Below are 25,013 nucleotides of genomic sequence, written 5' to 3'. Positions count from 1 at the left end.
CCTGGTCGCATCCAACCTTGGTCAGGTATAAAGCTAGTTACTCCGCTGTTCTCCAGCAAGTTACCCTTTATCCCCGCTGCTTTGTTGCAAGTTATCTTGATCGTGACCTACTGTCGTGAAGATCGGGCCAACTCCCGTACTGAAATAGTTCAGTACCTATCACCACATATTTGATACCTCTAGATACTTTCAATTTGGTACCTTCTATTTTTCCATCGTCCGATCTCTATCCAATTGATGGTCCATGTTTTCTTCCAATCATTGTAATATTTCCCTAATATTAATTGAAAAAAAAATTTATGTTTCATATGCCCTACCTTAGTCTCTCTCTTAAGCTAATCTCTCTGTCGATGCACTCTACACAATATTTTTGTACATCATTAAGCATAGAGGCAGTATTGCTCATTTTTTTTCTAAAAGGGCAGTAAAAAAAATTATTGCAAAACTTACTGGAACAAACAAAGAGAAGTTTCACTCCAGTTTTTTTAGCGAAAATAGGCCAAAGACCATACAATTAGGGTCTTAGGGATGACGCGTCACGCATACCTTGAAACTAGAGCAGTATCATTACTCAATATCTATAGAATTGTGGTAATTGGTTACATATATGTATAAACGTAAATTCATTCTATAGCATGATGGGTTTGAGACGATGGAAAATTGGAAATAGAGGTTTTGATGTGGGATACCAAACACTTGGTGAAGAGCCGCGTGCCCGCGTGCATCGCCGAGCTCGCCGACAGGGAGCCAGGCAACGCCGTGCTGCTCTGTGTATTTAAACAAGCTAGGAGAATATTTAGAATCGTCTTTAGTACGGGAGAGCTAGATTGTTTATTAATGAAACAGGAAAAGCTTTATATATAACTAAAAGTTCGCATGCACTTGTATATTCCTTGTACTGATGATTCAAGTGTCGGTCCTAACAAAACTTCAGTGCTGCATTATCTGCTCACTCTGTTTCATAAGCTAACAAAAATTTTACCAAGCAAGATAGAGAAAAACTGAAAAAGAATCATATTTCCTCAGCAAATAGACACATCATCGAGTATTGCATCACATGCTTTAAATCGTTTTGCAGGTTTACAGTAAGCGAAACTGCTTATTTTTCTTCTTTGAGTCGCCACCCAAAATCCCATAGACACACTGTTTTGATCTCATGGTCTAAAGTTTAGTTGATTACTAAGCTTTACTAGACCACTTTAGCACACTTGTATGGTCTTATGAACTAATATTTCCCTAGATTGATTAAACTTTAGACAATAATGTATATCATCTGTTTATAGTCTCGAGAACTAGCTAAACTTTATACTATACGTAAAATCCAAACACGACCTACTAACAACCTATAATAAGTTCGAAGAGGCGGAACTTCTGCCGGAACACATGCATCCATCTCTTGTGTTTACGTGTGTGCCCCCTTAATTAATTTGCAAAGATGCCAAGCAAATGAAAAATAAGTACCGACCGCATAGCGTGTCATGTATTTAATTTCGAGGCTACTTTTCATTGAGCAACATGTTTAATGTTTTCGGTATACTTCCACATAACACTAGGTTTGTTAATTACCTTCGTTTAAATTTATATATAATAGCCCCCCTACATGTTTTTTGAGCGAACACGAGCCGCATGCACGCTCAAACTACATACAAAAGTAAAATAAATTAGGACGGCATGTTGGATGCGACACGGAGAGGCGTGGCGTATATAATAATACACAGTAGTCTTTTGTGTCACAGGAATCTCTCTTTATATTTTATATCGTGACGTGTGTAGTGCGAAACGTATAGGTGGGCTTTTTTTTTTAGCCCTACTATCAAAGCACCTCTGTATTGACGCACACTGGGCAGTACTCCCTCCGTCCTAAATTAAATATCATTTTAAGTTTTTATATCATAAATTTGACTAAATTTTATAGAAATACGTGCAATACTTTTATCTTTAAATAAATTTATTATGAAAACTGATTCAACGATCTAAATAATAATATTAATTATGTACTATAAATATTAATATATTTTTATATAAAATCAATTAAAATTATTTATCAAAAAACAAAAATAACAATTATTTTAAGACAGAGGGAGCAAGTAGGCTCGATGTTTTTTTGTTAGGCCTAGTAGGTAAGCACAGCTTGTGTTGTGTTGTGTGCGACGTGACAGTGCACGAGGAATCTGGGCATCTGGCGCGACGTGAATCTGTATCCATGGGGAAAAAAAAGAAAGCAAGTGGCGCAGCGCAGCACGTAATCCAAGCTACACACACGGTGCCCCCCGTTTTCCTCCCTCGGGCACGCATCAACGTGCGTCACGGTTTTACTTTATGGTAGAGCTACTACTACTAGCGTTTTGGTCTGGTGGTAGAAAAAGTCGTGGCTGTAATTTATCCTTAATATAATCTCATCATCTCTGTAGAGTGTAAACACAAGTGGTTGTGGACGTGGAGTCGGCGAGGCGGCTGCAATCCTCGTCAAGCGCCGGTTGGGAGCGGGAGCAGCCAATGGCGACCCTCCCAAATCGAAAGCCCGCGTCACACTCACTGACGCGTCCCCAACCGCCCCGCACGGACTAAACAAAGAATCTCCAATTTATTGCTCCAAAGAAAGGAAAAAAAAAAAACAAGAACCTCGAACTTCCGATTTTCGCAAAAGGCCGCAGAGATTCCCAAAGGTTCAACCCACTTGGATGGCGACCCCACAAGCCACACAGCGTGACAGGACTACCTTGGCCCACAGGGGCGCGCCCGGTCCAGTGGAACACGCCACGGGACGTCCCACCGACATCCCGGGCCCACAGGAATCCACGAGCCCACGGGTTGGGTGCTCCGGATCCACGCGACCACCGGGTGCCCCCCCGCGTCCACGGTTCCACCTCAGCAGGAGCCAGGAGCCGCCAAGCCACTAGACTAGCCGAGCGCAGGATCCCACCCACGGGCAGAACAGAATCCAGAAAGGGACGCAACTCACTCGACTGCGCGGAGGAACAGGACAAGGGAGGCGCAGCCGTGCAGGGCAAACCATGGTGGCGTCGGCCAAGGGACGGTTCGTGTCCGTGCTCGCGGTGGCGGCGGCGCTCGCGGCCGTGCTCCTCTACCGCGCGCCCTTCTCCAAGGTCCCCGGGATTATATTCCATCCTGACAGCGATTTCTGTTTGTTTTTCGTTCCTTGTGTCTCTTCTCTGTTCCATCTCTCTCTGTCCCCGTCGTATCGAATCTGTGGCGGCGGCGGCATGACAGCTGAAGCCGTGCGCGTCTCCTGTTGCTGCAGAGCTTGGGCGGCGAAGGGTGCAGCCTCCTCCCGCACGACCACTTCTGGATCGCCAGCGACCGCGTCGTCACGCTCGGCCGCGTCGGCCCCGCCGCAGGTACGTACTACGGTGACCGTTCCATGTCATATCCGCCCTCCCTTCCTCGCCATCGTTGTTCGACGCTGCCACTGAGGCCTGCGGGCGCAAGTGGAAGCCGACGGCTAGAGCATGCGGTTGAGAGTTGTGGCTTGGAGCTCTCTGATGCCGATGGTTGTTGCGTGGTTGATTGATTGGTGCCTGCAGTGGAGGTCAAAGGAGGGCTCATCAACGCCATCGCCGTCGGGGACTACCGGAGCTTCGTGCTCCGCCGGCCGCTCCTGGACTACGGGGACGCCGTCATCATGCCCGGCCTCATCGACGTGTAAGCATCTCATCTCATAGTCATACTTAAACTTAATACTACTATTAACCTGCCTAACTGAATAATGATCAACTGATGGAGGGAGATTAGGCATGGCCAAGATGTTGTTGTCAGCAGCGATGCTTTCTCTAACTCTTCCAGTTTTAATTTCTTTTTACCCGCTGTTTGATTGATGGTCCTGATGATTAATTGATTTCTTCAGGCATGCCCATCTCGACGAGCCTGGACGTGCCGAGTGGGAGGGCTTCTCCACCGGTACAAGAGCAGCTGCGGCAGGTGCAAATTCACTTCAGCCCACAGCTAACTGGTTACTACTTAACACTACAGTCTACAGTATAGTTATGGCAGGGGTCATCGTGCACCTGTATGTACACCCTTATGGAGCATGGGCATGGCCTCAGGCTCTCTCAGTCAAGAGCAAGCAGAGCAAATAACAAGTTTACAATGCATAGTTTCTCTTTAACAGCAAGTTTAATTTCTTGTATAAATCGTGTGGGTCATTTTTGTTTCAGGTGGGATAACGACGTTGGTGGATATGCCACTCAACAGCTTCCCGTCAACAGTCTCTGAAGAAACTCTCAAAATGAAGGTAAGGTTTCTCTGTCAGTTGCAAGTACCATACACCGTTGCTACTCTGCTTCATGTCTGTCATTGACACTGCCATTGCATGACTGAATTTCAGCTGGAAGCAGCTCAAGATAAGCTATATGTTGATGTGGGTAAGTTGACCGACTGAAACACTGAAACCAAAGGTTTTCTTATTTCTGGTTTTCCAAATTGAGACACCGTACAAAATCTGACTCCTGCGTGTGCTACTCTTATACAGGGTTCTGGGGAGGCCTTGTGCCAGAGAACGCCTTCAACCCAAGTGCTTTAGAGAGTCTCCTAAATGCAGGCGTTTTAGGACTCAAGGTTTGTTTCTCAGCTTCCAGACAGCACTGAAACTTCAACATGTTGTAGTTGTAACCTATAAGCACTGGGCTTTCGACATCATTTCAGTCTCTGTTCCTGGTTCCTTGTTTTCACAAGGAAGCTAAGCATGCACAATAGAACATTAGGACAATAGTAGTACCAGGCAGCGCAGCAAGTCCATTGTTTGGAGGTTCCTGCTAATTAGGGGTTGGGCCATGCTCCTTTTCCTCCTTTTAACCAGCAGATATACTCACAAACTAATTGCCTCTCGCTTTCATTTCATGGTTCTAGTCTTTTATGTGCCCCTCTGGCATCAACGACTTCCCCATGACAAATTCAACTCATATCGAGGTATGCTGCATTATTTCCTTATTTTGGATTGATTCTTATGGAATCTCTGACGAGTTTCCCTTAATGTTTAACACTGTAGGAAGGATTGGTTACACTGGCAAAATACAAGAGACCTTTACTTATCCATGCAGAACGTATACCTGAGGCTGAGGATGATGATGTGCAAGAGGATGAACTAGATCCTCGATCCTATATGACGTATCTAAAGTCTAGACCACCATCATGGTAATTCTTGCCCTTATGCTGCAAGGAATTGAATGGTAGTCTCTATCTTAGGTGCTGGGCTTCTATATCTTGATTTTTATGGGATCCTAGAGTACATACCTCAAAACTTACTGTTTGAAAAACATGCATAAACAATAGGTGTGAGGAGCTGTAGTGTCAACTGAGTTTTGTACAATTTAAACTGTACTAGGATCAGTGTCAATTGTATTTCCGATCAGTGTCAATTGCATTTCCGTACAACTTAAAATTGTGTACGATAAGTTTTACCATAAGTGACCTCACTTTATAAATTATGCAATCTCTTTAAAACAAGGGAGGAAGCAGCTATCAGAGATCTACACCGTGCAATGAAGGATACGGAGTCGGGTGGTCGGTCCGAAGGAGCTCATATTCACATTGTTCATCTATCAGATGCAAAAACTTCCTTGGAACTTATGAAGGTTGAATGACATCATATGAAAAATGTTGTGCGACTTTCCATGACTTATCTAAATTTATGGTTTTAAGTTTTAACGTCCTAAAAGAAACTCCATCAACGTATGGAAGGGAAGATTCACTGTTAATGAGAATTAGACATTGCTCCTAATATGTACAACTATTGTTGCGGACAAGTTCACACATATGACAGTTTATCTCTAGTTACTTTTTTTTTATCAAAGGTGTTTTTGGTTGGTTTTACTTACTACAACTCCCTTTGCTTGTAGGATGCTAAACGCAGTGGTGCAAGTTTATCAATAGAAACATGCCCTCATTACCTGGCATTTTCATCTGAAGAAGTTCCAGATGGAGATACTCGCTTTAAATGTTCTCCTCCCATACGTGATGACACAAACAGAGAGAATCTTTGGAAAGCTCTACTTGTAATGCTATTTTTGCCACTTTCTATTTTTGAAGTGAACACTTAATAAAGTGTTCTATTAATATGCTAACTATTGGTTTATGGCATAATTAATATTAGGATGGACACATAGACATGCTAAGTTCAGACCACTCACCATCAACTCCTGATCTCAAGCTAATGGAGGAAGGCAACTTTTTAAGGGCATGGGGAGGCATATCATCATTGCAGGTTAGTTTGTGTACAAAACCATTTGCAAAATCATGCGAATTAGTTCAAGATCACTAACTTCAAAAGTTATCAATTGAAGCATTTTTGGTATCTTAATTAAGTTGTAATAAAGAACAATACCTCATAATGGAAGTGGAAGTGTGATGCTAAACTTCTAAAAAGAAAGGTGTTTTGCGGATTCGATGTTTTTGCATTAAATTATTTTGGCATAACTATTTGTAGTTTGTCCTCCCGGTAACATGGTCATATGGGCGAAAGTATGGCATTACTCTAAATCAGCTAGCCTCATGGTGGAGCGAAAAGCCAGCCAAGCTTGCAGGCCAAAAGAACAAGGTACTTAAAATTATGCAATACGTTCAAGTCAGACACCAAAGAATTATGTTCAGTTATCATTCTTCATGTATTCTCCAAGAAATATCTTGTAGATGAAAAATGCATCTCATGTGTTAGTACTGAATCATGTAGGGAGCTATTCTACCAGGATACCATGCTGACATAGTAGTATGGAAACCCGAAACTGAGTTCCAACTTGATGACAACCATGCTATATATCATAAACATCAGGTTTACTTCCTTCCTCAAATGACCCTATAAAAATTCAGCTATTTAAAATGCTATACTCTGATACTTGGCAAATAACAAGTAATTTCATTATCTTTTTGCAGAATATTTCGGCGTATCTAGGAAAGCAACTTTCTGGTAAGGTCCTGTCAACTTTTGTGAGAGGAAACCTTGTGTTTGCTGAAGACAAGCATGCAAATGTTGCTTGTGGTGTTCCTATCCTCGCTAAGTAACATGCAGGTACAGTGGTGGATATCTTTCTTTTTAATTAAATATCATACCTTTTATCACTACATATACTACACACATATAAGGAAATTATGCATGCAGAAGTAGCTAGCATGATAAGACAGTAATATTCAGTGTTTATTCTTTTGTTTCAGGTGGATCCAGAGCTGCCATTGTTGATCCGTAGTGTATACAATCGTATGCACTATGTCAATTTGTAGGTTGCTCTTGTATATAATTGAACTGTCATTGTTGTATAGTAGCAGTCTAAAGGTATTGGCGTGCATTTTGCCTTGATCCCCAATTAGACTATTGGTTCTCTCTATTGATATGGAAGAATACACTTTGACCATTTTCACGTCTCTTTCTTATGTTGGCATGGTGTTATGGGCATTTGGTGTAGTGTAGAGGTGACTATTCATGGGGAAGACGAGTAGATGGTTGCATCCTCAAGCTTTGGTTGCCTTTACTCGGAAGATTCACTCCGACACTTTGCTTTATATAGCGAGATACTTTTATCTCCATGAAACTTTTTTTCGCGAGCATGCGTTTCACTAAGAGGACGAAGAAATGTTCGTGCCCGGCCACAGCCAAAGGTTGCTTGATTGCGAGGAGCAATTGAGCCTAAAACACAAAGCCACCTACAAGAGGTTGCTCGATTGCGAGGAGCAATTGAGCCTAAAACCCAAGGCCACCTATAAGATCACAAGACTGCTAAGTTGGGCACATAACAAGGGAAACGAGTCAAACGACCAACCAAAGACCTTAAGCGCGTGTTTAGTTTTAGGAAGTTGGAATTTGGGGCTACTGTAGCACTTTCGTTTTTATTTGGCAATTAGTGTTCAATCATGGACTAATTAGGCTCAAAACGTTCGTCTCGCAATTTTCCACCAAAACTGTACAATTAGTTTTTTTTTCGTCTACATTAAATGCTCGTATCACTTTTTGGAAATTTAAGGTGGAACTAAATAAGGCGTAAGCTGTTAAGCATCAGTTTGGAGCACTACGGCCAACGACGGTTAGATGAAGTGATCCAGGACCAGGCTCAGGCCATGCCTGCTAATCAAACCACATGTTTTTTTAGTATTTGCTAGACAAAAACCAGCCAACGATGATCTGACCAGTCCCGTGACTTTAAAAAAAACATTTGTATCATAATTTTCTGACCACCTTGCCAAAATAGACTTGGGGCTCTGGCTACAAAAATAAAATTTTACACGATAGTGCTACGCGTCTTACATTCGACATGAGTAGATCGTCGAACGCTCCCGTAGGTCCACCGCCTCGCTTGCGCTTTTACCCTATCGCTTGCTCTGCCCACGAGTTTATTAAAAAATCACTCATCCTTATCCCTTCCGCTTTCTAATCCTCTGTTGCAGCGCCTTGCGGCTAGACCTGAGCATTTTGCGGGCCGGGCCGGGCTGGGCCGAAAAAAGCACGGTTACTTCGGGCTGAAAGAGTCCCGCCCATGACCGTCCCATTGGGCAAGTCGGGCATAGTTTTCGGGCTAGGCCTAGGCTTGGGCGGGCCGACCGCGCGTTTTACACTACAAAAATAGCTAAAATAGTATTTAGGCCGGGCTCGGGCCAAGAAAAAATTTTCTGGGCAGTGAGATATGTGCCCTGGCCCTATCCAGTAAGGTCCGTGGGCGGGCCAAAGCCTATCGGGCTCAGGCCGGGTCGGGCCAGGCTCAATTTGCTCAGGTATACTAGCGACTGCTCCGTCCTAGATGCGGACGCGCACTCCCCTTGTTGCTGCTGCGCGCCTCATCTGCCGCCGCTCGCTCACGCCCCGTCGCGCGTGTCGCCTTCCTGGCCGACCCAAGCTCGGTGCTGTTGGCGCTGGTGGTGGGTGGTGCTCGCGCTCGCCGCTGGTGCTGGATGCTAGTGGTGCTTACGCGCCGCCACTCGCCGTAGGTTGGAATTGACCGGCATAGGTGCTCTCCCTCCCCTATATTGCAAATATATGTTTCAAGTGTTTCAGACGTTTTAGAGGTATGTTGCATCAGCCTGTTCGGTTGGCTGGTTCGTATCGTTGCTGGTTCGTGAAGAAGTACTGCTGGCTGGTTTGTGTGAGAGAAAAATACTATTTCAGCTGGAAATTTACGATCGTTTACGACAAGCCACAGCCAAACGAACATACTACATATTGTTTCATACGGATGTTGCAAAAGTAGATCGGGATGGTGCATACGTTGCAAGTGTTTTAGAGATATGTGCAAGAGTTTGTTCAAAATGTTTCATCTATTCCAGACGTATGTTGCAAGCGTTTTGATCTGGATGTTGCATATGTTTCACACATATGTTACAACAGTATATTCCAAATGTTTCATCTGTTCCAGTCTTCCGTTGCAGCAAGTGTTTTCATGTTGCAAGTTGTAAGTGTTCTATCTGGATGTTACATATATTTTTCACACATGTTGCAAGTGTATGTGCCCAGACAGGGGCGGGTCGAATCGAGGTGGACGGGGCGGATTGCGAGCGAGTCGTTCGGACGCGACGGCGGCGCGATGCGCATGCAAGCAGGGCAAATTAGCGGGCGGAGACAGACTATGCAGGCGCGTGCTAGAATCAGCCGTATGACGAAATCCTATCCCGTGGGAGGTCCAGGCGCCAGCACATCCCAACTTTATAATGCAAATAAATAAATCAAATGTTTCGGACATTGCCAAATCCTTCTTGGTTCACATTTAACCTTTTCATTCAAAGACCGGCCCAACAAGAGTCGTGGGCTGGGCTTAGCTCGGCGGGCCTGTTTTGCTCAAGCCTCTATCCCTATCCGTACCCAAACGAGTAGGATAAGGGGGAAGCAGTCCGTCGGTGTGGACCTCCCTCCGTCACCGGAAGCGGAAGAGACACCCGCTTCCTCCATCCATGGCTGCCACAGGTAAGCTTACCCTTCTCCTCCCAGTGACCCTCTCGTCTAGGTCCTCCCACCGCACGCGCGGCTTCATGCAGAATCCACGTCGTCAGCCGCCGCAACGCCTCACAGCGGCGGCCACCGAAACCTCCTCCTACAACCTACCATCTCGCTCCTCACCGGAGACGCCGGAGGCGAGGCAGATACGCCTGGAGACGGAGTCAGCGCTGGAATGGGGCGGCGTGTGCGGGCGGCTGGTCCACTTCGCCTCCACTGCCGCCGGCCGCGCCGCCTGCGAGGGAGGGCGCGTCCCCGTCGGGCGGAGCCGGGAGGAGAGCGAGAGGCTGCTCGACCAGACGGCGGCGGCGGTGCTGCTTCCGACGCCGCTCGATTTTGGCGGCGTCGAGGACGTGTCCGCGCTCGTCGCTGCGGCGGCCGCGGGCCGGGCGCTTGCGGTGAGGGAGCTTTGCGCAGTTGGGCGCAGCATCCGTGCCGTGCAGGCGGTGTTCGACCAGTTGAGGAGGCTTGCCGATGATATGCCGGATGGAAGGTGAGGAATTGCTTTGGTGCGTCCTGATGAATTGGATGGCATTGAAACATGCTATCATCAGGCAGTACTAGTATTTTTGTTTGATCATTTTGATGTGTATTGTGGATGTAAATCGTAATGCTGGTTACCATGTTACTGTTCACACAGTGTCTTACACATTACATGAGTCTATGGATATTATTGGTTCTTGTTTTCAGATTAAAAGAATGTCTATTTGTTCTCCTGCAGGTACTCTTCTCTTGTAGATATACTGCAAGGCTGTGACTTCTTAACTGAACTTGTTCAATGGATAGAGTTTTGCCTTGATTCCACCCTTTCTCTTGTCCTGGATCGGGCAAGCAAAAAGTTAGAAATAATCCGCCGAGAAAGGCGGAGGAACATCGAAATGTTAGAATCTCTGCTGAAAGATACAGCTGCAAAGATTTTCCAGGCTGGTGGGATTGATAGTCCACTGGTCACCAAGCGACGTTCTAGGATGTGTGTTGGTGTGAAAGCTTCACACAAGCATTTGGTGCCTGGTGGAATCGTTCTGAGTTCCAGTGGCTCTGGTGCAACGTACTTTATGGAGCCACGGGATGCTGTTGAGCTCAACAACAGGGAAGTTAAACTCTCAGGAGACGAGAGAGCAGAGGAACTGGCAATATTGAGCTTACTTACCTCAATGATCGCAGACTCCAAACTGAAGATCAGAAATTTGATGGACAAGGTTTTGGAATTGGACCTTGCTTGTGCTAGAGGGTCGTATGCCCGATGGACAAATGGTGTCAAACCAACCTTCACTGATAGTTATACCATTAGCCAATCGGATCAGTGCACTGACTATTCAGTTTATATTGAGGGCATTAGACATCCTCTTCTACTTGAACAGTCTCTTATGGCAGAAGAATCAACTACAGAAGCACCTGAAATGCCTGTTCCATTGGACATGTGGGTAAAAAAGGACGCAAGGATAGTTGTCATCTCTGGACCTAACACTGGAGGCAAAACTGCCACTATGAAGACCTTGGGGCTGTCCTCACTTATGTCAAAAGCTGGTATGTTCTTCCCAGCCAAAGGAAGTCCTAGGATTCCTTGGTTCGATCAGGTTCTTGCAGATATTGGCGATCACCAGGTAGTCTCTGTCCTTTGATGAGAATTTCTCTAATCACTTGCAGGACAATAAGCTTATTGATGAAAACTATTTTTTGGATTGAAGTCACTGGAGCACAGCCTCTCTACATTCAGTGGGCACATATCACGTCTGCGCAGCATTGTAGAAATCGTATCAAAGGACTCTCTAGTTCTAATTGATGAGATTGGCAGCGGCACTGATCCATCTGAAGGTGTAGCTCTTTCAACCAGCATTTTGAAGTATCTTGCGAGTAAAGTGAATTTGGCCATTGTGACAACTCATTATGCTGATCTAAGTCGGCTCCAGTCAGTTGACAACCGATTCGACAATGCTGCAATGGAATTTTGTGTAGAAACTCTACAGCCAACGTACCGAATCTTATGGGGCAGTACTGGTAATTCTAATGCACTTAGTATTGCAAAGTCAATTGGTTTTGATCAAAAAGTGCTTGATCGTGCACAAGAATGGGTTGAGAAACTATTGCCTGATAAGCAAAAGGAGCGGCAAGGTTTACTTTATGATTCTCTCCTTGATGAAAAAAAACTTTTGGAATCTCAAGCAAATAAAGCTGCATCTGTTCTTTCACAAGTTGAGGGGCTGTACAATGAGGTACTTATACTCATAATGTTTTGAAATTTCTGTAGCAGTGATGTACATAGATTCTCACCTTCCTCTCATTTTAAATCCAACCTGGTATATTTTCACTTTGAAGATTCGCTTGGAAGCTGATGATCTTGAAAGTCGAGTAGCTGCTTTGAGAACAAGAGAGACCCAAAAGGTACAACAAGAATTGAAGGTTGTAAAGTCTCAGATGGACACCATAATCAAGAACTTTGAAGCTCAGCTAAAGAATTCAAAACTTGAACAATACAATTCGCTATTGAGGAAAGCAGAAGCTGCCACTGCTTCCGTGGTTGCTGCTCATCAGCCAAGTGAAATAACTTTCGATGACGATGAAAACCAGAGCTCGTTTGTCCCACAAATTGGAGACAAAGTGTATATTCAAGGGCTGGGAGGAGGAATGATGGCTACTGTTGTCGAAACTTTTGGAGAAGATGAGAGCTGTATGGTTCAATATGGAAAGATAAAGGTTCGAGTCAAAAGAAGCAAGATAAAATTGGTTCAAAGAGGCACAAATAACGATGCAACAACTTCCTCTTCTGTAAAAGCAAAGGTATGATGCATCATCTCAACATACTATCTATTCACAGCATTGATAATTTTAGTAATCTTAATGAACCGCACAAGATGATAAGAACGGATATATTCAGAATGTCTGAGACAGAACGGATATATTCAGAATGTCTGAGACATCTTTTAACCAAACCATGTGATTTGTTACGAGTATATGATGATAAAATCTGTTTCAAGGTAGCAGTGACTGGAAAAACCAAGGTTCTAAAACTAAGCTAGCTATAGTTGCTCCATGTTCATGCATCGGTGGCATATCGACCAACCAGTTTAGTCGATTTTGTCGGCATTCCCGTTGTCTAACGAGTGGCATATTGCAATAACATGTCTAGAGAAACCAAGTTAGCTTCAGCCCTACAGAATGCATTGATTCTGACCTGCAAATTCCTGGCCTAGCTTTAGTTCGGGCAGATGCAGCAGCATGGAAGAACAGGCTGGACCTAGGATATGGTCCAAGGCTCCAAGCAATGATGCAAGGCTGGTGCATGCATGCATGAACCTTCGTTAACTCTGCCGCCGTTGCTGTACCTAGATAGTAGGCATGTTCGGATCATCGAGGATTGGCATGGTCGGCATGGCATGCCTTGTAAACGCCCACTGTCGTGGCTTGGTTTGCTTGGCTTTGCTGCAATCGTGCTCTGACCATGTTTGCTTTCCACCAGGGCCAAACACCGAAGCAGCGATCGGCAACGACAGACGGCGGCGGCAGCGTCTCCTTCGGCCCTGCCGTGCAGACGTCCAAGAACACGGTGGATCTGCGCGGGAAGCGGGTCAGCGAGGCGGCCTACGAGCTCCGAATGGCCATCGACGCGTGCAGGCCGTACCAGGTGCTCTTCGTGGTTCATGGCATGGGCACCGGGGCAGTGAAGGACTGCGCCATTGACGTCCTCCGGAACCATCCTCGAGTGGCCAAGTTCGAGGACGAGAGCCCTCTCAACTACGGCTGCACCGTCGCCTACATTCAGTAAACGGGGACAGTACCAACCTGTTTGGAACTGAATGCAGAAATTTCATAAGAATTGTACAGAAATCAGTTCGATTCCATAGAGAGAAAAAAACTCAGGAACAGTAAAAGAAAACTCCGACGTTCCAAACATGGCCAACAAGTGTACAGCTCGCTTCAAAGGAGAGTCGACGAGTACGGCAGATTTTGACTTGTTTATATGAGCCATGCATTTCTGCAGATTTTTTTTTCGGGGATGACGAAACATCTGGTGATATTTGTGATTGGTAGGAATGGCCCAGAGTGTCCGGATCACGTGTGTGGAATGGAGCTGGGTGGCTCTTCATAATGATTTTGCTAGCTGATTGACGGGTGGATTGGGATCAGATAAATGGCCTTGGCAACTGTGATCAGTTCGGCGTCCTATGCATTGCCATTGCAAGATCCCCAACGGAAGCAAGGTGTACGCCGCGTGCGTGCGCACGTGCGCTTTCTGCAGCTGTGGTGCAGGATTTTGTGTGGCGAGGGCTGCTGTGGCCAGGTTCGCCGTCGACAATGCCGCCGCTACGCTAGAGCAGTAGAGTTTGTGTGCTGCCAAGCTAGGTGGCCGACTCATACCCGTTTGTCGCTTCATTTTCAGAACAGTGAGAGATTAGGGAAGTAGTAATATTAACCATCAGTGCTGGATAAGGGTGGTTCCAAATCAACCATCGCATCAGACCATCAGTGCTACTAGGTTCACATCTAACTTTAAGACCTTTTTCATGGTAGTATGTGAACATAACTTTGTCTTGCATGAAATCTAGGGGTTTCCTACCACTTAATTTCTTGAGATTTTTTTTTTGTAGCCTTGAAGAGAGTATAGTAGGGCCTCTCAAGGCACTTTGGAAAACAAAAACTAGCAAAAGATGTCGTGAATAGACGAGGACAGATGATGCTCCAAATACATGTCATCTATATATATGCCTTGATCGCTCTCCGGTGCGGGACATTTGTGCTAAGCTCTAAAGTCATGGCAAGTCGAAAAACAAAACCGCAAGATAAGAAACGACTGAAGCGGGTGCCACTACTGACTATTCCCCCTCCTTCCTTCTTATTTTTCGTGAGTGACTAGATTTATATAAAAAATATTATGTTAATTTTTGTATCTCCTAATATGCTTATTATAAAAATCTATTTTATTACTAATCTGACATTGTTTATTTATTTAAAAACGGAGGGAGTGCGTGATCGGCAACAACGTTAAATCCCGGCCAAATTGCACGATCACACGAACAGCAAGGAGATTCATTCATGTACTGTATTAACGTGTGGTTGTGGTGGGGGAGGCAGCTCATGAACTCAAGGCAAAGACTCAGCGAGTGAGTGAGTGAGTGAGGCTGTGTAATGCATGGGAAGCAAGCAAGCACAGCGAGGCCTCCGCTTGCATCGAATTCCACTTTTAACTGGCCCCGTTCACGTGTCCTTAAACCTGGCTTGAGCCGCTTCTTTTTTCATCCGGAACAGTATTTTCTCTCACAGATTCCTCTAGAATTTCTCCAAACCATCCAAATTCCTCCAAAACCATACCATCTGAACGGGGCCTTAATCTGGTTGAAGGCACGCATCCGCCACCCCCAACTGCCACACCGGACAACTTCCTATATTCACTCACCCACCCGACGCATGTACGCGTCCACCCCTCCTCCCTCCCCGGCACATGCAGCGACACAGACACTGACCGTCGAGCCCACCCTTCTCTCCGCCCACTTGTCAGTTAGACGAACGTCAGCCTCTAGCTAGGTCTAGGTGTGCCCGGGCGGGCCCCACCTCTGCGTGCCTGTGTCAGTGGTATATATGGCCAACGGGTCGGCCCGGCACGGCACGGGCCCGTGCCAGCACGGCTCAATAGCCAACGGGCCGGCACGGCACGCCGTGCTTCACGGGGCGTGCCTCATAGGGCCACGGGCCTGGCCTTCGGCCCAGGCACGGCCCTATGGGCCGATTTCCGTGTCGGGCCGGCCCGCGAAGCATGGCCAATTTCATAGGTCGTGCTAGCCCGAGGCCCATTGGCTAGTGGCTGCCGACAGAGAGAGAGAGAGGGGAAGGGCGACGCTGTTCACTGGATCCGAGAAGGCAGAAGGGAGGGAGGGAGGACGTGGGGAGCGGATCTGCCACGGAGGAGGAGATCCGTGCCGTTGAAAGCTCTAGTTTGATTTTGGTTAATTGATGAAACCCTAAGTGCTAACCTAGTTTATCAAAATGATTATGAGATAGGTAGCACTACTCCAAGTGATGAAGCAATGGCGAAGATCATGACGATGGTGATGGCATGGTGATGATCAAATGCTTGAACTTGGAAAAGAAGAAAGAGAAAAACAAAAGGCTCAAGGCAAAGGTATAAATAGTAGGAGTCATTTTGTTTTGGTGATTAAGACACTTAGCGAGTGTGATCACATTTAGGTTAGATAGCCGTACTATTAAGAGGGGTGAAACTCGTATTGAAATGCGGTTATCAAAGTGCCATTAGATGCTCTAACTCATTGCATATGCATTTAGGATCTAGTGGAGTGCTAACACCCTTGAAATACTTTTTTGTGAAAATATGCTAACACATGTGCACAAGGTGATACACTTTGTGGTTGGCACATTTGAGCAAGGGTTAGAAACTTCACCAGCAGAATGTGCGGACAGTCCGATGGTGCCACCGGCGCCCTAGACAGAAAAGACAAGGGGTTCACAGAGTGACCGAACGCTGGGTTTAGAGTCCGGTCAGTAGCAGCAGTGAGCACGCGTCTCGGTCTTATGACCGGACGCTGGTGCAAAGAGTGATCAGACGCTGGCAAGGTGTGTCCGATCAATGCTGACGTATGCTGACGTGTGGTGCACAGTGGGGACATTGAGTGACCGGACGCTGGGTGAGTCCGGTCGAGCATGACTGGACGCGTCCGGTCATGAAAATTCACGTTTGGTACCTTACTAGAAACGACCGGACGCTGAGGTCCAGCTTCCGGTCACTTTCTAACTGACGCGTCCGGTCATCACTTGACCGTTGAAATCAGGCGATCGACGTTTGAAGCCGATGACACGTGGCGCACATCGCACGACCGGACGCTGAGGTCCAGCTTCCGGTTAATATGACCAGAGCGTCCGGTCGGCCTGTGTTCAGTGCAGTGAGGAGCCTAATGGCTCTATTTTGTGGGGGCTTCTATTTAAGCCCCATGACCGGCTCAAGCTCACTCTCTTAGCCATTTGCATTGACATAGCAACCTTGTGAGCTTAGCCAAAGCCCTCCCACTCATCTCCATCATTGATTCATCATCTTTGTGAGATTGGAAGAGAATCCAAGTGCATTGCTTGAGTGATTGCATCTAGAGGCACTTGGCATTCGTGTTTCGCTACGGGATTCACTTGTTACTCTTGGTGGTTGCCGCCACCTAGATGGTTTGGAGCAGCGAGGATCATTGAGTGGAGGTTGGTGATTGTTTTCGGCTCCGATCATGGTGATTGTGAGGGGTATTGTGCCTTCTCCGACGGAGAGCCAAAGGTAACTCTAGTGGATTGCTCGTGTCATTGAGTTACCTCATTTGTGGGTAGGTTCTTGTGGTGTCCAATTGTGTGGACGAGGTTCGTGCAACACCTCTTAGCCGCTGAACCACCAAGTGTTGGTTGATACAACGGGGACTAGCGTGTCGGCAAGCACGTGAACCTCGAGAGAAAAATTGGTTGTCTTTTGCCCTTTTGTATTCTCCCGATGATTGATTTAGTATTCATCTTGTGATTGGTTCACTCCTCTACACGGCGGTATAATCACCCTACTCACTCATTTATATTCTTGCAAACTAGTTGTGACAAGCTCTTTAGTGTAATTAGAATTGAGAGCTTACTTTGTTATTTTAAGTTCATCTAGTGGAGCTCTTTAGAGTAGCAAGTTTGAGAGCTCTTAGTGAGTAGTAACATTGCAAGTTGTGTGACTAGTAATTATTGCAACTAGAATTATTGGATAGGTGAATTGCAACCCTTGTAGAGCTAGAGCAGGTTTGCATTTCACTATTTGTCATACTAATCAAATTGCTCTAGTTGATTTGTAGATTTTTAAATAGGCTATTCACCCCCCTCTAGCCATATTAGGACCTTTCAAGTGGTATCAGAGCTGTGGTCACCGTTTGATTGAAGGCTTAACAACCTCGGTGTCAAATTATGGCTCAAGTTGTGTTCAACCATGTGGGGGGCAAACCATCGTTCTTTGATGGCACATGCTATGATTATTGGAAGAGAAAGATGAGGATATATCTTGGTTCAATTAATGATCAAGTATGGGAAGTAACCGAGAATGACTATGCTATCATTGATCCCGATGATCCCACCAACCAAGATAAGATCAGCAAGCAATGCAATACAATGGACTCTCAACACCATATATAATGCCATTGATTACAAGGTGTTTGAGCAAATCAAGGATTGTGAAAGAGCAAATGAAGGTGTAGAAGAGATTGGAGAAAACATATGAGGGCACACCGGTGGTGAAGAGTGTCAAGTTGTATATCCTCAAGGATAAATTGGACAAGCTTCAAGATGAAGGAAGATGAGAGCATTCGGAGATGTTCCATCATTTGCAAGTGATTGTCAATGATTTGAAGGCATTGGGAGAGAAAGATCAAGGATGATGATGTCTCTCATTAGTTCTTGATGTGCCTACTCTAAGATTTGAGATGTTGAGGATTGCTCATCATAATAGGAGGATTGAAGGAGATTACCCCCAACCAAGTACTAGGTGATGTCATAACCCAAGAGACATACCGTGTGGAAAGGAGGGGGATGACAAGGATAACAAAAGAAAGAAGAAGACAAGAAGAAGAAGAGTATAGCATTTAAGGCTAGCTCATCATCATCCAAGAACAAGGGTAAGTCCAAGAAAGAATCAAGTAATGATGATGATCTTAGTGATATTAATGATGAAGCTATGGCCCTGTTTGTACGCAAGATGGGAAAATTCATGAAGAAGAAGGGCTATGGTGCAAGAAAGAGAAGAGATCACACCAAAGCAAAGAGTATGTGAGAAGATGCTACAATTGCAAGAGTCTCAATCATGTTGTAGTAAATTGTCCCTACAATAGTGATAATGATGAAGATGAGAAGAAGAAGCATAAGAAAGATAAGAATGAAAAGAAGGAGAAGAACGAGAAGAGAATGACCTTCCAAAAGAAGAAGAAGGGTGGAGGCTATGTAGTCACTTGGGATATTGATGGTTCCTCAGATGGTGATAGCTCTAGTGATGATGACAAGAAATCTATCAAGAGAGCACTAGCAAGCATCACCATCAACAAAAGCTCTCCATCTTCGACACTCCATCGACATGTCTCATGGCAAAGCCTACCAAGATAAAATATGATGAAATGATGATGATGAATGTGAAAGTGACTCTTGTAGGAATGATAATGATGATGATGATGAGGAGGAGGAGTACACCAAGGAGGAGCTCTTGGACATGTGTGAGCAAGTGCACGCTTGCAATGAGATGAAGAGAAATGAGTGCAAAGAATTACGCAAGAAAGTAAAATTTCTTAGCAATCCTTTGATGAGCTCAATGCTACTCATGAGAGGCTAATGGAAGCCCATGAGAAGCTTGGCAAAGCTCACTCTAAGCTTGAAAAGGCTCACTCCTCTCGTATTGAGCAAGTCAAAGTGGAGGAAGCCAAGAAGGAAGCAAGTAATCATATCATATGATGTGGGACTAACATGTGATCTTATTGATGAATTATTTTTGTTGCTCCCACTAACACTTCTTGTAGCACTACCACTTCCACTTCACCCTTGAGTGATGGTCTCACTTGTGAAAACTCACTAAAAGTGGAAAATGAGATCCTCAAGAAGAGGTGAATGAGCTCACTCATGCCTTAGGCAATGCCTATGGTAGAGATGCCCGCTTGCTAAAGTGCTTGGGTAGCCAAAGGTTTTCTCTCAATAAAGAAAGATTAGGCTATACTCCCAAAAAAGGCAAGTCGGCCTTTGTCACTCCCAAAGCTAGCTTTGTGAAGGGCAATGGTCGGTTTTGCAATAGATGCAAGCAAGTTGGGCGTATAGAGCAAAATTGTAAGACTAATAAGAACAAGCTACCTAATGTATCCTCAATCAAATTTGATTCTTATTACATGCTTTATAAGGGTGCCAACGGTGTGAAGGCTAAGTTCATTGGTACACCAATTATGGGCCCAAAGAAGAAGGTCATTTGGGTACCAAAGACCTTGGTAACTAACCTACAAAGACCCAAGCAAGTTTGGGTGTCTAAAAAGAATTAATCTTCTTTTGTAGGTAAATTATAAAGCCGAAGGAAGGCATTGGGTGCTTGAGAGTGGGTGCACACAACACATGACCGGTGATCCAAGAATTTCAATTCAATCAATGAAAATAAGAGCAATATGATTGATAGTATCATATTTGGTGACAATGGCAAAGGCAAGGTCAAAGGGTTTGGTAAGATTATAATATCCAATGACTTGAGCATTTCCAATGTGCTACTAGTAGAGAGCTTGAACTTTAACCTATTATCGGTAGCTCAATTGTGTGATCTTGGTTTCAAGTGCATATTTGGTGTGGATGATGTAGAGATTATAAGTGTAGATGGCTCTAACTTGATATTCAAAGGATTTAGATATGAGAATCTATACTTGGTTGATTTCAATGCTAGAGAAGCTTAATTATCAACATGTTTGATCACTAAGTCTAGCATGAGTTGGTTATGGACATAGAAGGCTTGGTCATGTTGGAATGAAACAATTGAACAAGTTGATTAAGCATGACTTAGTTAGAGGCTTGAAAGATGTCACATTTGAGAAGGATAAGCTATGTACTGCATGTCAAGCCGAAAAGCAAGTTGGTAACACACATCCTAAGAAGAGCATGATGAGCATATCTAAGGCATTTGAGTTAATGCACATGGACTTGTTTGGACCAACCACATACACTAGCATTGGAGGAAATAAATATGGATTTGTGATTATGAATGATTTCACTAGATACACATGGGTATTCTTTCTTGTTGACAAGAGTGATGTGTTTGCAATATTCAAATCATTTCTCAAGGGCATTCACAATGAGTTTAAAACAACTATCAAGAAAGTTAGAAGTGACAATGGTAGTAAATTCAAGAACACTAGAATTGATGAGTTGTGTGATGAATTTGGAATTAGACATCAATTCTCGGCCAAGTACACTCCTAATTAAATGGCTTAGTTGAAAGGAAGAATAGAACTTTGATTGACATGGCAAATCAATGTTGAGTCAGTACAATGTGAGTCATTTATTTTGGGCCGAAGCAATCAACACGGCTTGCTATTATAGCAACCGTCTCTATTGTCACCCCATGATGGAGAAGACACCTTATGAGCTTTTGAATAGAAGAAAGCCCAACATAGCATGCTTTCGGGTTTTTTGTTGTAAATGCTATATATTAAAGAAATGCACTAGATTGAGCAAGTTTGAAAAGAAATGTAATGAAGGTTTCTGCTTTGGTACTGCACTACTAGCAAGGCTTATAGAGTTTAGAATTTGGCTAGTGGTACTCTTGAGGAGGTTCATGATGTGGAGTTTGATGAAACAAAATGGTTCCTAGGAGGAAGATGAGAATCTAAATGATGTGAAAGATACTCAATTGGTCAAGGCAATAAGAAATATGGACATTGGTGAGTTAGGCCTAGAGTAGTGATTGATATTGAAGATGACAAGAATCAAGTGCTCTCTAACTAAATGTGCAAGCTAGTGGTCTCATGATCAAATCCAAGCAAGCACTAGTTATGGCAATGTGCAAGATCAACAAATGGCAAATTCATCATCTCACCAAGTGATAATCAAATGCTAGCAATCAAGTGCAAGACTTCAACCAACCAATGTTGCAAGAGATCATCCATTGGACACTATCATTGGTGATATTTTAAGAGGTGTGCAAACAAGATCAAGAATTGGCTTCATTTTATGAGCATTTCTCATTTGTGTCATCCATTGAACCTAAGAAGATAGATGAAGCTTTGAGAGATGTTTGATTGGGGTCAATGCTATGCATGAAGAGCTAAACAACTTCACAAGAAATCAAGTATGGGATTTAGTTAAGAGGCCTAAGGATCATAATGTGATTGGAACAAGTGGGTCTTTCGAAACAAGCAAGATCAAGATAGGATAGTAATAAGGAACAAAGTAAGATTAGTGGCTCAGGTAACCAAGTTGAAGGTCTTGACTTTGGAGAAACATATGCCCGGTTGCAAGATTAGAAGCAATTAGGATCTTGATTAGCCTATGCTTATGCCCACAACATCAGTTGTATCAAATGGATGTGAAGAGTGCATTTCTCAATGGGTACATCAATGAGCTTGTGTATGTTGAACAACTCTTGGTTTTGAAGATGAAAAGAAACCAACCATGTTTACAAGTTGAGAAAGGACTTTGTATGGATTGAAACAAGCACCTAAGAGCATGGTATGAGAGATTGATGGATTTCCTACTCTCTAAGAGGATTTCAAGATGGAAAGGTTGACACCACTCTCTTCACCAAGAAGCTTGGAAATGACTTATTTGTAATGCAAATCTATATTGATAATATCATTTTTTGGGTCAACAAATCAAGATTTTGTGAGGAGTTGGCAAAATGATGGCAAGTGAGTTTGAAATATCCATGAATTGGAGAGCTTAGCTACTTCCTTGGTCTTCAAAATCAAGCCAAATGAAGGATATGGCACTATTTGTGAGTCAAGGCAAAGTAATCAAGGGACATGCTCAAGAAGTTTGGAATGGATGATGCTAAAGCTATTAGTACACCAATGGGGACAAGTGAAAGCTTGGATAGTGATGCTAGTGGCAACATGGTGGATCAAAAGATGTATCGGTCCATGATTGGAAGCCTACTCTATGTGACCGCATCAAGACCGGATGTGATGTTTAGTGTATGCATGTGTGCTAGATTTCAAGCCTCACCAAGAGAAAGTCATTGAAAGCAACAAAAAGAATATTGAGGTACTTGAAGCATACACAAAATGTTGGATTGTGGTATCCCAAAGGAGCAAGATTTGAGTTGATTGGATATTCGACTCCATTACGGGGATGCAAAGTTGAGAGAAAAGCACATCGGGCACATGTCAATATTGGGAAGATCACTTGTGTCTTGGTCATCAAAGAAGCAAAATAGTGTAGCACTTTCAACCGCCAAGCGGAGTATTTTGGCGGTAGTTGTTGTGCTCAATTACTTTGATGAAGGCTACTTGAGTGACTTTGGATCAAATTCAAGCAAGTGCATTGCTATGTGACAATGAGAGGGCCGTCAAAACTCACCAACAACTCCGTTAAACACTCAAGAACAAAGCATATTGATGTCCGCCATCATTTCATAAGAGATCACCACAAAAGGGGACATTTGGCATTGAGAGTGTGGGCACCGAAGAATTCAACTTGCCGATATCTTCACCAAGCCACTTGATGAAAAAGGTTTTGCAAGCTAAGGAATGAATTGAACATACTTGACTTCTCAAATGTGTTGATGCACCCCCATTATATGACATGCCTCTCCTTCGAGCAAAGCAAGGTAAAATTGATTGACATGTCATCCATCCATTGCTAAGGACTTGTTTAGTGCATCTAGTCATTCCTATCATATCCTAGGCTCATTCATGAAAATCAAATGAATTTGATGCTTATATGGTACCACTATTGCTTGTATGTTTGAAATGATCTAGTGGTAGCATATGACATGTTTGTGGGCTTGTAAACCTAGTGTTTGATCTAGAAAATAAGCTACAAGTGTTTAACTCAACATGGTACAAGATAACCCTTATTTGGAGGTGTGAAGAAGCTTGTCCTTGGATCAAACCAGTTAAATATCTTTTGCAAGTAATCTAGATTGAACCAAATTGGAAAATATCCTCATTTCACATGGTTTCACCCAACCTATCTATAATTTGAGCTCACCTTTTTGCAATTGTTGACAAAGGGGAGAGAAATTACAAAGATAGTAAGATAGGAGGAGCAAACAAATGAAAAGACATTGTAAGGGGATCAATCAAAATTACACACAAGTAGGGGGAGCAAGCTCATAAACTTATATGATGCATTTGAATGTGCATTTCATATATTTGCTTGCATGGTACAAGTTCTTAATTTCAATATCCATGCTTGTGTGGTGTATGCTAGTTGTAGGTTTGAATGTTGAAATGAAAAACTAGCATGCATAGGCTAAAGTAACTAGACCTATGTTTTTCTATGAAAACTAGACCCTTATTTATAATATTGATCTCATGGGGTATTCTAGTTTTTGTGTATGTCTAGTTACTAATGGTGCTAAGGATGGTATATTGGTGCACTCCGATTGGTATCATGCTTCAAAGGTCCATCTCTTATACCTTAGCATCATTTGGTAGAAATTGACTCCTATATTTCCTATCTAAGCATATGTGCAAGCTACAATCCAAACTCTTAGCACATATGTAGGGGGAGCAATTGCTACCATTTGAGTTCATGAAACTTGTCCATATTCCTTTACACATGGTAAATATGCTTGGGCAAGCAACATGGATTCAATTAAATTTCAACTCATATCTTTGAAAGGGTTGTCATCAATTACCAAAAAGGGGGATTGAAAGCTCTAGTTTGGTTTTGGTTAATGATTGATGAAACCCTAAGTACTAACCTAGTTATCAAAGTGATTATGAGATAGGTAGCACTACTTCAAGTGATAAAGCAATGGCGAAGATCATGACGATGGTGATGGCATGGTGATGATCAAATGCTTGAACTTGGAAAAGAAGAAAGAGAAAAATAAAAGGTTCAAGGCAAAGGTATAAATAGTAGGAGCTATTTTGTTTTGGTGATCAAGATACTTAGTGAGTGTGATCATATTTAGGTTAGATAGCCGTACTATTAAGAGGGGTGAAACTCATATTGAAATACGGTTATCAAAGTGCCACTAGATGCTCTAACTCATTGCATATGCATTTAGGATCTAGTGGAGTGCTAACACCCTTGAAATGCTTTTGTGAAAATATGCAAACACATGTGCACAAGGTGATACACTTGGTGGTTGGCACATTTGAGCAAGGGTTAGAAACCCCACCGACGGAGTGTGCGGACAGTCCGACGGTGCCACCGGCGCCCTAGATAGAAAAGACAAAGGGTTCATAGAGTGATCGGACGCTGGTAATGTAGTGACCGGATGCTGGATTCAGAGTCTGGTTAGTAGCAGCAGTGAGCACGTGTCTCGGTCTTGTGACCGGACACGGCGTAAAGAGTGATCGGACGCTGGCAAGGTGCGTCTAGTCAATGCTGATGTACGCTGACGTATGGTGCACAGTGGAGACATTGAGTGACCGAACGCTGGGTGAGTCTGGTCGAG

At 43.9% G+C, this 25,013-nt stretch overlaps 1 protein-coding gene across 1 annotated transcript; it reads left to right on the top strand.

The window, feature by feature from the left end:
* The first annotated feature begins 2,920 nt into the window (after positions 1-2,920).
* LOC136534618 (uncharacterized) lies at positions 2,921-13,808 on the top strand. Its single transcript, XM_066527025.1, has 21 exons — positions 2,921-3,107; positions 3,263-3,359; positions 3,546-3,663; positions 3,866-3,939; positions 4,176-4,252; positions 4,346-4,382; positions 4,490-4,575; positions 4,867-4,926; positions 5,006-5,151; positions 5,465-5,591; positions 5,856-6,011; positions 6,110-6,220; positions 6,443-6,553; positions 6,686-6,784; positions 6,886-7,010; positions 7,165-7,184; positions 9,812-10,418; positions 10,647-11,529; positions 11,614-12,138; positions 12,242-12,703; positions 13,383-13,808. The coding sequence occupies exons 1-21, from the start codon at positions 3,015-3,017 to the stop codon at positions 13,686-13,688; spliced, it is 4,320 nt and encodes a 1,439-aa protein (XP_066383122.1). The 5' UTR covers positions 2,921-3,014; the 3' UTR covers positions 13,689-13,808.
* The last annotated feature ends 11,205 nt before the right edge of the window (positions 13,809-25,013 follow it).

The sequence above is a fragment of the Miscanthus floridulus genome, unplaced genomic scaffold (assembly GCF_019320115.1).
Source record: "Miscanthus floridulus cultivar M001 unplaced genomic scaffold, ASM1932011v1 os_2097_1_2, whole genome shotgun sequence".
In the NCBI taxonomy this organism is placed as follows: Eukaryota; Viridiplantae; Streptophyta; class Magnoliopsida; order Poales; family Poaceae; genus Miscanthus; species Miscanthus floridulus.
Note: the sequence above shows the minus strand (reverse complement) of the source record. Positions and strands in the feature narration are given on the sequence as shown.